The 15546-nt window shown below is 42.5% G+C and overlaps 1 protein-coding gene across 5 annotated transcripts in view; it reads right to left on the bottom strand.

Annotated features, from left to right (window-relative positions):
- Nucleotides 1-5231: 5231 nt before the first annotated feature.
- LOC144158353 (uncharacterized) overlaps nt 5232-15546 on the bottom strand; it is a 40161-nt gene continuing 29846 nt past the window's right edge. For 2 of the 5 annotated variants that reach the window (XM_077689207.1, XM_077689206.1), the window contains 2 exons: nt 14528-14663; nt 5232-10489 (listed from right to left, as the gene is read on the bottom strand). In XM_077689207.1, coding sequence (XP_077545333.1) covers nt 9658-10489; nt 14528-14663 — 968 coding nt within the window. In that variant the 3' untranslated portion in view covers nt 5232-9657. The other 3 variants (XM_077689204.1, XM_077689205.1, XM_077689208.1) reach the window with 2 other exon arrangements.

Genomic DNA, 15546 nt, shown 5'->3' with positions numbered 1-15546 from the left:
TTGAAAACATCTTTTCGGAGAACTATTCAGCCACCTCTTGGAAACGATCTTGTTCTAAGAATCATTGCTTTTTCTGTCAGCAGCACATTTCTCGCCTGATACAACCAGCCATCTAATTTGATTTTTTTTTCACAGAATAAAAAAGCCAACCCACACTCCTGTCAAGTGAATTTGTTTCACGTACGTAAAACTCGCACGGCTTTTCTGGACGCAGACATTTGCCAGTTTGGCATCTTAGAATCATGTGAAAACAGCTTGGTCCACATTTTTAACGCTTCTAAGGCATAGGCACTGCCTTGTATAAGCACAGGTTTCATTTCCTGCTGCAATGTGATGATCTTGTCTCGGTCTTCCAAAGTTGTTGCGACGTTCAATGGGGCAGTGCCACGCTGTTTGTGAAGGTTGATTTGCATTCTTTTTCTTGTGTTGATTTCTTGCAGTATGTCCACTTTGTCCTGCAGTGAAAACTTTTTTCTGGGTGCCATCGCTAGCGGTATTCATCATTAGATCTCGCACTTGGGAAAACAGGAGGGAAAAATATTTTACAATGGAGATAGGAAGCTGATGAAGAACTTTAGGATTCCCTGTAGAGGAATCTTCCTCCAGCAAGTGGCTGCAATGGTGGCCAGCCGTGCTGGCCTGCAGTGAAGATGCTCAGAGATGTCAGAAATTTGACTGAATGTGCAATTTTTTTGAGTAGTTGCGAGTCATTCAGACATATCTTTTTCTAATTTGGCGTTCGTACTTTTTTTTTCACGTGAGTTATTTAAAAAGATCTTTTTGCAGCTTTTATTCATACTGGTCTTTGTCGAAATTCTCACTGATACTTGATTTCATGCGAGCCATTCAGACACGTCTTTTTCACACTTATCATTAACATTTCGTTTCCATTTTTAAATGAAGTAATGATAGCTAAAGGTGATAAAGTGAAAGCAAAAAGGAATGCGCAAAATTTGAAGTCACAATATTTCGACCCATGTCTTACCTGCAATGCCTTTGCATGCAGCAAATTTTTTACACATTCGTTCAGTGTAGAGTGATTCCATAGGACATGGAAAAGAAAACCAGACGTGGCTTATACAGGAAGTACCAGTGCAAAGTTTCGATTTCGGTGCTCAAGATTGTTGCCCATTTTCTATGATAGCAAATTTTTTTAAATTGTGGATAGCTTTTTGAAAAACAAGCTCCAAACCCAAACTGGCAGTTTCTGTGCCCTCATGATTGGCGTGCTTGTGTCTGGTTATTCCTTTCAGTGGTGACAATTTTGGTAAGAGAAATGATAATGTCGTGCATTGAAACATAATCTGGAGCTACTGCTTAAAGCTGAACGAGATGATTGCTGTGTGCAGCAAATGCAAACCCGCTTTTCAAGCCCCACTTTGGTCTTGGGATTTGCTGTGCATTTGTTAAAGTACATCAGCTGGTATGGGTTAGTAAATGGTCAGTTAAATTCTGTAGACAGTGTTTGTGGCAGCTGCAGGCTACCTTTTTGCAACTGTTCAACTTCGCAGAAAATTATTATTGGGCAAGAGTCACTATTCTTGCATACATACTTGTATTGAGAGGAAAAGTTTAACGGGAGGGGTTGATGTTCAGGGCAGCCATTTATACAGAAGCATGAGTGAGGAACCCTCGCATGTGCACACCATGATGATGAGTACCTACAGAGAGGTGGAAGAAGTGCTGGTGTGTAGCCAAGGTCAATGAGAGTAGACAGATGAAGAGGGAGCATTGTAGTAAGTTCAGAGTCGTCTTACCAAGGGTGGCTTCCACCAACCTTCACTGCCGGAATGTCCACGGGCGCTCACAGTATATATGTGCATATGTATATTTGCACATGCCTACAATAATTATCTAACAATATGCAAATGCATTACAAGAAGCTGTAGGCTGATGCTGCATGGCTACATTTACACCTGTGATTGCTCATGGGTTCATAAAAAGTTTCTTTAATAACGAGAATTTGTTGATAAACGAGGCACAGTTGGTACTTTTATAGTGATTGTTTATAGTGATATAGTTTAGAAAATTTTGGTGCATTTTTGTTATAAAGATAATGTGCCACATTTGTGAATAAGTGGCAACAATTTTATTGCAGTTTTATTCACTTTGTACGATTATGATAAGGCATACATTGTAAATACCAGGTTAACTTGACCTTATTCAAGGGCACCGAAATTTGCAGTGCAGCTCGGCTTAGAGCAACGTGTTCACAGGAAGTTTCCCAGGAGATACTGCCATTTTTAAAAAACGCAGGTCTTTCACAGTAAAGTTGAAGACTTACGTTTCTGCTTTGCCCTGCTAAGTTGACAGAAACCTCCATGTACTTTCTTTTTTTCAGTGGCTTTCTCAAATGAAGGAAACTCTCAAGCAGGTAGCACATTCCGCACAGACTTGTACAACACAGAAAGATATCCTTGTTCGGCTTCCTTCAGCGTGATGGGCACAGGGTGCTCAACGGGTAGTAGTGGGAATTCCAGATTTGAAACAAACTCTAATGTGACACACAGACACGCAAGCATTCCTACTGCCGAAGTTTCTGAAGATTCCAATCAGCATTGCTGCCATCTTTGTCCTTACACAACGATTCGGGCATTTGAGCTGACCAGGCACATCCGTACACACACGGGGGAGAAACACTACAAGTGCCACGTCTGTTCTCATACGTTCTCCCAGAAGGGCAATTTAATATGCCATGTGCGCACTCACACAACTGAGAAGCCATACAAATGTAGAGTTTGTTTGTCCAAATTCAGTAAGAAGTCAAGCCTGGTCAATCACATGTACATCCACGGCATGTAGCTTAGGCTGGAACCTTTAGTGATAAGTTTATTATCTGCGAAGCTGGACATTTCACAGCTGCACTTATAGAGAAACCTCTTTTTGGGTAGCCCTATGCTGAGATTTTCTTAATGAAGTGTGCTTTTTGACGTATAAATAAATGGTGCTTCAGGTAACTTGACCTGCTGATTTTGTTCACACAGTCACAGCAACTGAGAGGGGCGAATCATAAGTGGCAGTGATGGTAATTATGTTCCTCGCTAGTCATTCTACCTCCCTTCCCGAGAAGGAAAATAATAAATTCCTTCTTGAGAAGTGACAAAGCTTTCGTGGATTAAGGAGGAGTTAACTTGTTTCATTTATACAGTGATGACAGTCATTAAAAGTTTTAGCCAAGAAAGAGCTGATAGCATTGTTCTGCAAAATTTGTTCGTGGAAAGCACTTAGGACACCTGTATTTTGAATTTGACAAAAGCCAGCTTATTTTAATTTAAATCTACATCAAAGCACATTACAATCACAATAAAAGTGGATAGAAAAGCACTGGTTTTGCCTCATTTTAATGCTCAAAGTTTACTGATTCACTTAACTACAACTAACAGCTAGAATCAGGACTTTTCCTATGCTTCTTCTCTCACATTAGTAAAAGGTAGGAGATAGATTGGTGAAGTAAGATAAGGTGATACTGCCAAGCAGGCGACTCCTAGCACATAAGTAGACCATGACGCTACCTTCCCTGAGAGTTATCAAGTGAATTGGTGCTACTTCCACAAACACTAGTCTCAACAAGCATTTCATGAAGTGAAATGCAAAACATTAGAGTAAAGAAGTCCAAATACTATACCTTATACGTGTCCCACATGATTGTTTAAAATGCTATTCGAACTGGAAGGGGTTCTGCCAATCTAGATGACAATTCTCGAAGGTAGTTAAAAGTTTCTCTGTTCGCCCACCATATATTGGTGTCACCACTGCTGCCCAGTTTTGTTTTCCGTAAAATCACAAAAATTTACTTTAGGAGTTCGAATGGGCCAAAAACACAATTATTAGTGATAATGATAAAATGGAGTATATTCTACACACACGAATAAAACAAGCACAACATAGGCAGTCTTTTTTTTACTTTATTTGAACTGCTGGTGCTGGGAGTACCTTGTAATCCCAAGTACTTTGTAATCGTAGATGTGATAGTAAACAAAAACAAAAAGTGATTAAAAGGGAGCTTTTTTAAAAACCAAGTTTTACTTGTTAATTATTTTTGTAAATGCGGCAGGTACCAGCTCCATATAGGGATACAAGTATTCGCGTTTCAAATGACTGAAATTCCCAAAGGTCGGTTGTCAGGCTCCTTTGAACCAAACAGCATTTCAACCAAATGCCTTTGAAAAACGACGTGTAGCAGCTCAAAGGTGGCAGTCGAGTCAAATCACATTCCGTTCAAAGGCCTTGGAAACGCTCGTGCAGCACCATCTGCAGTTCATGTCACTTCGGTGTGACAATAGCTTGTATTCTCACACGAGACACCATCACCTTTGGTGACCAGATTCTTGGGAACTTCACGTGGTTCTCTCAGCCAGAAGTTGGTATTGCTGAAATTTTTTGCTCCGCGTTTAAATCCACGAGAATGTACATGCAATAAAATATATTCCCTGCAGTGGTTGCTCAGCGGTGGTGTTTCTATAGAATGCGAGTTTGATTCCCAGCCATGGCAGCTGCATTTCGTTGGCTGACATCTAAAACACACCTGTACAAAGGCATAGGTGCAGAGCTCCAGGTTGTCTGAATTAATCTCTTCCCTGCTAAGGCATTCTTTCTAATTGTATCTTTGGTATGTTATACCCCAAAATGAAAATCCTGACACAGTACATGAAATGCCTTTAAAATTACAGTATAGTGGCTATCAGACCTTGCAAAACGTTTTTAATAAATGCGCAGTTAACATGGAGAAGCATGTAAAATGAACTCATAACATTCCGTTAGTGTTTGTTTCTACACTTTGCATCAGATTTATTCAAGGACAGGCCCATAACTCGAGCTTGAACCCTGCACAAGCTCCGATATTGAGCCCCGGCCTGGCCTAGGCCCACCAATATTTGAATTTAGTCAGCCCAGCCAAGCCTGCAGGCCAGACTGGGCCCGGACCTTCGGGCCAGCCCGGGCCCGTGCACTGCTCTAAAATGGAATACTCACATGCAAACGCGGGCATAGCATAGCTACTACGAAAACACTAACAAACTCAGCATAGGCACGTACAAGCGTCCCAGCCAGCAATAAATCGACATCAGTTCAGGAACAGATGTACATGCTTGCTGAAATTCTGTACACTTCTTTATCAATTCTCTCAGGTTTCATGCTTCTACACATATAAATTCAAGTCCTCACCACTTTCGCCTGGTGGGTGACGATTGAGTATCAACTGTTCAACTGTTTTGCTTGGAGATATTTGAGGCTCCAGGCAGAAACTTGCAGGTTAACTAAAAGGCTTCAACTTCAACTGAATACGACTCAGTGAGCAATGCAGGGGAAGATGATGAGCATAAGGTTAAGGGACAAGAAGAGAGCGAAGTGGGTCATGGAACAAACGCGTGCTCAAGACATATTAGTATAAAATAAGAAGAAACTACTGTGGGCATGGCATGTCATGCCACAGCAAGATAACCATTGCACATTAAGGGCAACAGAGTGGATCCCTAAAGAAGGCACGCATGGCAGGGGACGGCAGAGTTAGATGGACAGATGAGATCAAGAAGTTTGGATAATTGGTCGCAGTTAGCACAGGACTGGAATAATTTGGGATCTATGTGCGAGGCCTTTTCCCTGCAGTGGGCATAGAGAGGATGATGATGATTTGAGGCCTTTCTAAGCACCAAGTCTTGTTGCCATCACTTTGGCCCGGTGGCGCATGATTGAGGGTCACTCTCATTCATGCAATCTTTTGTTGGAGTGTGGGAAAATACAAATCCCACCCCTTTTTCGTGTTTTTCAAGGTGTGAGTAAAATGAATGCAGATTCTATTAGCAGTAGAAAATCATACCAGCAGAACAACCATACAAGGTAACATAACTGTTGCTAATTAAGGTGAGAGAGTGGATGCCCTAAAGAAGGCAAGTATAGCAGGGGGTGGCAGAAAGTTATATGAGCAGATGAGTTCAAGTTTGTGGGGATAAACGGGTCACAGTCAGCACAGTACCAGGATAATTGGAGATCTATGGCAGAGGCCGTAGGGAGAGGCCGTAGGCTGCAGTGGGAGTAGACAGGCTGAGGATTATAATTTCAGACTCTGACATGCACCAATTCTTGTTGTCGTCAGCTTAGCCATGTGGCTGATGGTCGAGGGTCATCCTGTTTCCCGCAACCTTTTGTTGGAGTGTGGGAGAATAAAAATCCCACCCCTTTTTAGTGTTTTTCAAGGCGAGAGCAAAATGCAGATTTTATTAGCAGTACAAAATCACGCAAGTGGAACAAAGAAATTCGGAGGCTACAGCCCAAAAGGTATGCATACGATACAGGAGCAGAAACATCAGCGAAGCATAGCTGAAATTGGTGGGAGACATCACGAAGACACAGAGCATCATGAGCAATACCGAGGGGAGTGCTCCAGCTGTTGAAGAAGACAAATGAATCGAGGGGGAAATGCACCCAAGTAATAAATTGCTGTTTTGATTGACAATAAGTCCAGTAATAAAATGAATTGAACAAGTTAAAGGAGGAGGTGATTACCAGGACATTGCTTTATTTAAAATATGTACAACCATGCATCCGTGGCCTGGAGATGGTTTATTTAACGTATGTACATCCATGTATCGGTGGGCCGTGTTTCAGAACCTCTTTTTGAATATTTCTGGGCAAACCTTTTCTGACACTTTTGCAAACTAGGAACCTTTATAGCGTGTTTACAATATTTCGTCCTTAATTAAATGCATATTCAAAACAACCAGTTTTTGAGAAATGATATAGGCACGACATTTTTCTACATGATGGAATCTTGCATGACATATGAAACATGCTCTTGAGACAAATATTTTAGACATGGACAGCAAACAGCTTTTTACGAGTGCAATTGCTTGTGCAGAACAGTTGTTGGCAAATGTTCCAGTTCTCACCAAAGTGAAATCATTTGCCACTTACAAAAAGCTTGAAGAAAAATCTATCCTGATGTGGTTAACACACCCTGCAATTAACACAATCACCCAAGTGACTTCCACTAGTGAAACGATTCTTACGGATACTATACACAAAGCCTCACGATAGTGCAGTAGCTTATGCAAACAAGGCAGTCTCTTTTCCTAAAGGAGCCATGAAGAGAAAACACAAGTTTGGTTCATTCGAAAGGTTGCCTCGTTAGAATCATAACGACACCACTTATAACGCAAACCTCGCTCAAATAAGCTACATAATAAGGAAAAAAGGAAATGACCATGCGGCCCACCAGCTCATTTTCCGCAACAGAACCTATGATGTCACTCGAGAATGCTCTGCGATTGGCAGAGGCCGGCAAATGCAAACGCATGTTAGGCAGGGCTTACAGTTTGCATAGGGAGCTATATGCCCGTAAAACATACTGCACATTTTTTTATGACAAAGAACGGTGAAGTAAACGGTTGAAGTTCCGAATAAACACGCAAGCGTGTATGCCAATGCGTATGAAACTACCGCCACCCGAACTCGACATCTCGCCATTGCCACCGTCGCGCAGACGAATTTTCGGGTTCGAGGCTCTTCGGGGCCAACGAACCGTTCCAGCACGCCCAGCCGCGACCTTGCTTGGTATCGTAATCCCTTCACAGGAGGTTGGCCGTCATATCGCCAACCAGCAAAGGTAAAAATAGAAACGAGGGGAGTAAGGAACCGCAAGAAGCGACGAGATAGTGCCAGTCGTCGCATAGGTTTCGAATGGTGTTGGCTTGCTGCTGTAGTTACGAGCTTGTTTATAGTTTAGAACCACTGAAAACTTCAGTTTGTTCGAGTACTTTACAATGAAATTTCGTTGCTGTGTTTTGAAATGCCCATGTAGTACGGGCAAATCGCCGAGGGAGTGCGAAATCCCCGCCGGTGAAGAGATCGCCATAAGCGCTCTGACCTTGGAGGAAAACAATGCCGTACACACCACACATTGACGCTCGTATCTTTCTGGTCGGAGCAGAGAGCTCGCGTGAACGGCTTTCCATACACGACACCGGCCAACTGGCATAAGCGATACTGCTACTGAAATTGAAGTATTAATAACCGTAATAAAACTACGGCACATACGTACCAGTCTGTATTCGTCCGTCGCGACGGGGCTGACGAGGCAGCGGTGCCAACGGCAGGGCATTCGTCTGTTGTGGCTATCGCGGAATGGTCGCTTTCCCGTCCACCGCGTATCCCACAACCCCTGCCGCTCGTGCACTTAGAAGCATTGAGGGTTCAAGTGGTGTGAGGTTGTTAAATGCAAGCCGTAGCTCCTCGGCGAAAGTTTTGTTCTCTGGATCAGGCGATTCCATGACTAGGGCTGCGGGTGCGTTAGGTTTTACTAGTATTTTTAAAATGGCCGCCGTCTCAGTTTCGGCACGAGTTTCGGTTCCTGTCTGATTCCTGCTATATGAAGTCGATATACTAAGTATCTGTTTCATGTACCGGCTCGTGTGACGCCATTGTTCACGTCACCAAATGTGCAATTTTAGCGGGAGATTTAAAATTTTTGCCTTAAATTGCCTTGTTTCTCAGTGAATAAAGCATCATTTGCTTCCGGGAAAGCGCTTGGAACACTATTAAACACCCTATCTTACGAATAAAACGAAATTTTGTTTTCTCTTCATGGCTCCTTTAAGCTGATTCTCTCAGTGGCTACACATGTACTGGTTGCTACTGCAGTCTAGTTTTTCATGAACAGTCAGCCCCCCTTTCTATGTGTAAATCTGACAGCAGATGCGCGATTATGGCATTTCTGAGATTGCACTCATTCATGAGTGACCAAACTGGACTGAATACAGCTTTTTTTACAGGTTCTACAGATGGTTTTTCGCAAGAGTGCAGCCTTTCATAAGACTAGGTGAACTTCGTGATAAATCTGTTCCGACAGATGCTACACACACAGACCTTCATGCAAGAATGCAGCGTTTCATGGGTAACAAGGTGGGTTTTTGAGTAAAGCTTTTCTGACAGCTGCTTCACACAAAAGCCATCTCACCAGAGTGAACATTTTCATGCCTAATCAGGTTGGATCTTTGAGCAAAGCATTTCGATAGGTGCTACACGGATAGGGCTTGATGCTAGAATGCAATGTTTCAGGTTCACCAGGTCCCCTTCTTAGAAAACCCTGCTTGGCAAATGCTACAAGGGCAATTTTTCAAGTCCACCAATTCTGATCTCTGGTAAAGCTCTTCTGACAGCTGCTACAGATGGCCTCTCACCACAGTGCAATCTTTAATGAACAACCAGGTGCTTCTTCGAAAACCTTCTGACAGGTGCTACTCACTTGGCCTCTCGCCAGATTGCAATATCTCATAATCAACCAGATGCCTTCGTTGAGTAACTCTCTGGTGACAGGTGCTGCACACATACACCCTCTGGCAAGAGTGCAATGTCTCATGGTCAACCAGGTGACTTCTTTGAGTAACCTTTCTGACAGGTGCTGCACACATGCAGCCTCTCACCAGAGTGAAAGCTTGTATAATCAAGCACACCAATACTGCGTGTAAAGCTCTTCTAACAGGTGCTACACACCATAGCCTCTCGCCAGAGTGCTATCTCTCATGATCAACCAGGTGGCTTTTTTGAGTAAAACTCTTCTGACAGGTGCTACACACAGTGCCTCTTTCCAAAATGCATGTTCAATGATAAAGCAAGCTGAAACTGTGTGTAAAGCTTTTCTGACAGGTGCTTCCAACATAGCCTCTAGCGGGAGTGCAATCTCTCATGAACAACCAGCTGGGATCTGTGTTTATAGCTCTTCTGACAGGTGCTGCACACATATGGCCTCTCCTCAGAGTGCAGTCTCTTATGAGCAAGCAGGCGATCACTTCGAGTAAAACTCTGCTGACAGGTGCTGCACACATACGGCCTCGCGCCAGAGTGCGATCTCTCATGAAAAACCAGGTTAGCTCTTTGAGTAAAGCTCTTCTGACAGGTGCTGCACACATACGACCTCTCACCAGAATGCAATCTTTCATGGACAACCAGGTGGCTTCTTTGAGCAAAGCTCTTCTGACAGGTGCTGCACACATACGGCTTCTCACCAGAGTGTGATCTTTCATGAACAGCAAGGCTAGCTCTATAAATAAAGCTCTTCTGACAGGTGCTGCACACATGCGGCCTCTCGCCAGAGTGCAATCTTTCATGAACCACCAGGTGCCTTCTTTGAGTAAAGCTTTTCTGACAGGTGCTGCACACATACGGCCTCTCGCCAGAGTGCAATCTTTCATGAACCACCAGGCGCCTTCTTTCAGTAAAGCTCTTCTGACAGGTGCTGCACACATATGGCCTCTCGCCAGAGTGCAATCTTTCATGAACCACCAGGCGCCTTCTTTCAGTAAAGCTCTTCTGACAGGTGGTGCACTCATATGGCTTCTCCCCAGAGTGCACTCCCTGGTGGCTGCCCAGGTTGGATTTTTCAAGAAACCTTTTTTTGCTAACATTGTACGTGCAGCACATTTTTCTGGCACACAATTTCACCTCACGAGGGGGATGGTTGCATTGCTGACAGGACTGGGAAGAATGAGGCTTCCCTCTGAAAAAAAATTTTTCACAGTCACTTAAAAACTTCTAAGTTGGCAGAATAACATACAAAAAATGAAATATGGAATGAAGATATTGAAAAAATCAAGCAAACACAACCTTTCAGACCCATGGCAAAAGGTGTGAACCCAAAAAATGCATTTATACAAACTTTTTACAATGAACACACCACATTAAACTCAAGGTTTCTGCAAAATTTTTTTTTTTCACATTTCTGAACAACTTCTGTCAAGCATTGTTTAACAGAAAATGTGGCAGCAGGTTATATATCCGCAGATCACATTGCAAGTACAGTGCTTCAAATTTCCTCTCCATAAACGAAAACTTCAATTAGGCCATACTAATTCTTCTCCGGTATTGGGAATCATGTATGTTATTAAAGAAATATTTATACTTTACTCATTCTGTGTACAGAAATACATAAGCAATAAGGGCTTGATATAGGTGATTTTAAGTTTGATTAGTTCATTTTCTGGGGCAATATGAAAGTTAATTAAAACCTCCAATACAGTGTGGCTTACTTATACAAAAAACATAGCAGGGTCATAGCCATTGCCAATTTTGTCGAAAGAATTTCTGCTAGTTGCCAATTACGTATCGGAGGCCCACACACCGAGCATTTTCATCAAAAAATTTTTGCATTCATGTGAGCACTTCTTGAAGTTTCTGTAAACAAGAAAAATGTGGTTGAACATAATAAATTTATATAAACCATGTAGAATGAAAAATATTGTAGAACATTCATCTTGCTTTGCTGTTTGATGCCGCACAGCAAGAATTTTAGTGTTGTATTTATTAAAAATGCAAGAAATGATGCGCTTTCAGAATTTTTTGCAAAGGCATCATAGAGCTTCGGCCCTGATATTTTCACTGTGATATTATTATATTCCTTGAGTGTATACTGAAAATATTTAAGGTTGACTACAGACTACTTTTTAGGCCAGTTGATTACGAGAATGTTAAAAAATGAGTTTTTCTCCAACCTTCAGACCTACATGAAGCACCAAATCATAAGAGGTAACAGGTAAAATTACTTAAGACAGCTCATTATACGCACCCAACATTTAGCGTTTCGTTCAGAAAATCGCAGTCGAGCAAATTTCTTTGGAGACAAGAATTTTTTTTTAAAGTCACACTTCTGTCCACTACTGAAGTGTGTCCCCAGCTCCGAATGCCTACATGCCTACGAACGTTTATGCGGCAGGAATGCGAACATCTGTCTCTCTGCTAAATGAACATTGTTTGCCACTTCACACCACAAAATACAACATAAACAGCATAATTCGGCTAATTTGCCACTTTTTTATTAATGGGTCTATGCACAGTCAATTACGGGAGGTGAAGCAAGCCTGATCTGACTGTCTGATGTGGAGGAAGAATCACTGAGTCGTTTTTGCCTCTGCATCACACTGAACCTGGCCCACAGACATCACGATAGGATACCTCTTGCAGCAAGCATGAAAGTTTCAGCCACTTGTCTTTTTCGCCTTCTGTTTTTTATCCACAGTGGTTCAAGTCTTCCCCAGCTGAATAGTTAGCATCAAAGAAACTCGCCGAGTTGTTCATTTTTGGTTGTTTACCTGAATTTTTTTTGAGCTTGAGTTGGATTTAATGGCAATGTGAAGTGTTGAACGCGTAACTGGTCTGAAGTGATGTAACTGTTGCGTTTCTTTGACTGGAATTGCCACAGCTAATCGTTAACCAAGCTGCGTTCTTGTATCTTGTTTTAAAACATGGGAGCCCGATTAGTTATTTTTTTTACATTGTGTTCACCCCGGCATACAGATCCTTTGGCATTATTCTGATCCTGAAAAGGTCTCGATCTCTGGATACTTGCTCTCAGTGCAAAACTTGATTGCGCCTCTGATGTCATCACATGCACTTTTGCCGTGTGGTGTGGCAAAGAAATTCCATTCTGGCGACAGTTCATAGTCCACTTTGTGGTAGCAGAGTTAGGTGGGGCCCTAGCCGATCTTCACTGCAGTTATCTCCGCGCACTACTCCATCAACATTTTACAGCTATGATCTATACCAATGCTCCCAAACGCCTGAATCAAGTCCGGTGTCATTCTACAAAAATAACCGTACACCTTCCGGCAAAGCCCACTCTTTTGCAAATCCACTAGAGCTCTTTTTCTAATTCTATGATGCAAAAAATCACACTGGCATTGGTCGCTAAGATGACTATCAGCAAGCCATGTTTCATTGGTTTGTCATAAGTTTACATTGGAGTTGTTGCCCAATCAAAATTTCCACTTCCTGTCAGCAGATGGGCTTCTGCAGAAATCATTAACCAAATCGTCCAATCATAAACACATGAAGATTGCAGACAAAGAGGCGAACACAGGAAGAAGTAGTGCAGGGACGCAAGGCAGTCAGGCACTCGAACTCGAGCTGGATTCCAGCGACCATCTGCGTGACCTCTGCACTGCTGGGTTCTCCTTGTGCCAAGATGCACTGACTTTCTCAAGCACTGCAAAACGTGTCAAAAGGGGCTCGTGTTCCTTCAGTGCAATGTTATTACTACCCTCCATTGCATAAATAGCATGCCATCCTGCCAATGGTGGAGATGGTAAAAGAACAGTTCCTTGACGAGAAAAGCACGGTGCAAGGCTGCCCAAAGCAATTATAATGTGAATATGATTAACTTAATTATTATAACTATTACTTCATTGGTGTATCTCAACAGGTTATGTAAACTTACTGCTACAATATTCTATATTATTCGCTTGCATTATTTGTTACAGATAAACCTGGAGATGGCACTATATGTCCATAAGGAGTGCAGAGGAAAGCACACCAAATCTTTAAAGGAGTACTGACGCAAAAATTTCAAACCTGAGATAACTATGCAAAAGATTTCTTTGGCAAGTTGAGATATCTCCCACCAAGTTTCGACAGTAACCATTCATCATAATATTTTAAATCCATTTTATTCTTGGCACACACGAGAAAGCTCAAACGGAATGCCCTCTTGCAATCGGCATCAGTACGACTCCACCTACTCCTCCCGATTCCAAACTGCCGACGTCAGGGTCCCGGTTATATGGCCAATGCACTCACTAGCTGTAGTTGGCACGCGCTGCTTTGGTTTGTGTATCACGTCACGGTTTTGAGACTTACATCATGCTACCCGAGGCATGATAAGATGTTGAAGATGCGCGCGAGCTCCTGCGCACGTCCAGATAAGCAGTGGTGTGAGAAAAACGGTGACGTCAGGAGCACTCTCCTGTCCTGGCGGCTGCCTCGGTGCTCATTTAGTCGAAACCGAAACCGACACAACTAAACGAGGCTGTAAATAATTATTTACACTGTGTCCAACTGCCTAATGTGCCATTCCATACCAATACCAGCGACAAAAACGTACTACGAAAATTCCGCGTCGGCGCTCCTTAAGCAGCCAAAGCATGCCCCTTTACCACTTTTACCTTTTTCTTAAGCCACGTAGGCAGCAATAATTTGTCTGTGTGTATATTTTGTTTTTCTCATCATTGTTATAAAGATTACTTCCAATGATGCCCAAAGCTGTTTCTCAAAACAGGGACCTTCGAGCGTGTTCTATTTCCCAGCAAACAGATTGTATACCACTGGGCACACCGTGAAGTAGATCAAAACAAGTTGTACATTACTTACTGCAGACAACTTCCATAGCTTCCACTGCATTGCATGATAAGTATAAAACAAAGAATACCAAGACTAATGAAACACTGAAATAGTTAAATTCTCATGGCCTCATCGAGTTCATAAATATTTCAAATTAAATGGAATTGTTGAAGAAACAACATTTTCAAATTTTGCCATTAATCAGACTCAGGCCCAATTACAATCCTGTTCATACTACATATGGGTTCATCATTATATGCAGTGGTGGTCTGCGAGCTACTGGTACAGTTTCCATTGCTATTCCTCATGGTGCACCCTCCACTATATTTGCTGCAGAACATACCGACAAAAATAAACCACAGCTTCTAGCTCGCACTTCCCACACTATATATTTCCTGCAAACAGCTTTGCTAGCGCCACAACCCACCCTGCATTGCCAGCGTGTCGGTCGCATGAGGAGGTGCGAGGACTGGGTTCAGCCGAAATGTCTGCACCATCTGGGGAAGTTGTGAAGTTGTCCGATACATCCGAATCGCCAACTTGGGTGTTGTTTACTTCCAGAACTGCAAAAGTGAAAGGTTTGAGCAACTGAAAGCAACGAGTGTTATACAAATCCTCAAACAGCCAATATACTGGAATGCACAGCACAGTTTCATCTAAGTGGGACTTTGTGATCTGCAAGGTGTCTACCAAGTTCACATTTTCAATGAAACATAGTAAAAACGGCTCAGCTAGAGACAGGACGCAAATAATGACACAGGACTAGCGCTGGCCTTTGTTCTTTCTTCCTTTGGGTCGTGTCTCTAACCGTGCTGTTTTTAGCATGTTTCATTGCTCCGGCCAACTAGTCCACATTCAAGCATTGACACATTTTCAAGTACCCCAAGTTTCCCAGGTTTTCTAAGAGTGCTTCTGCTGAGGAACACACATGAAACAAATGTTGTTTTCAATGAAGATTGGCTGCACCATGCCATCAGATGCTGTTACTCTCTAAAAAGCATGTTAAAATAAAACAAACGACCTCATAGATTTCAATTGGTAAGTTATATATTTCTTCTACTTAAAATGAAAACATAAGAAAGTAGTAAAATTCACAACAAATAAAATATCTTCAATAAAATTGGACGATGGATGTCTGGGCCAAAGGACGATCACCAAAATGGAATATGCCACCGTATCAATCCAAAAGGCAACGCAGTTCTTTAGCTTGCGTTGGTGTTTGATCTGCTGGAATCATCTGCGAAAGTTCGGCATCTTTCCGCGAAGGAGTCAGGCGGTGTTTCAACATCGAGTGGAGGTTTGCCAAAGGTTGCAGCGGAAACATCGTGATCACAAACCGGCACCAACGTGGCTAGTGTCATACCGTGTGGATGAACTCATGGACGGAAGCTGAAATTCAGCAAGGGCAAGGTGACTTCGTTGTTGGTAAGTCACAACGGTATGATG

The sequence above is a fragment of the Haemaphysalis longicornis genome, unplaced genomic scaffold (genome assembly GCF_048455015.1).
Source record: "Haemaphysalis longicornis isolate Haplotype H1 unplaced genomic scaffold, Haemaphysalis longicornis Haplotype H1 scaffold_10, whole genome shotgun sequence".
Taxonomy (NCBI): Eukaryota; Metazoa; Arthropoda; class Arachnida; order Ixodida; family Ixodidae; genus Haemaphysalis; species Haemaphysalis longicornis.
Note: the sequence above shows the minus strand (reverse complement) of the source record. Positions and strands in the feature narration are given on the sequence as shown.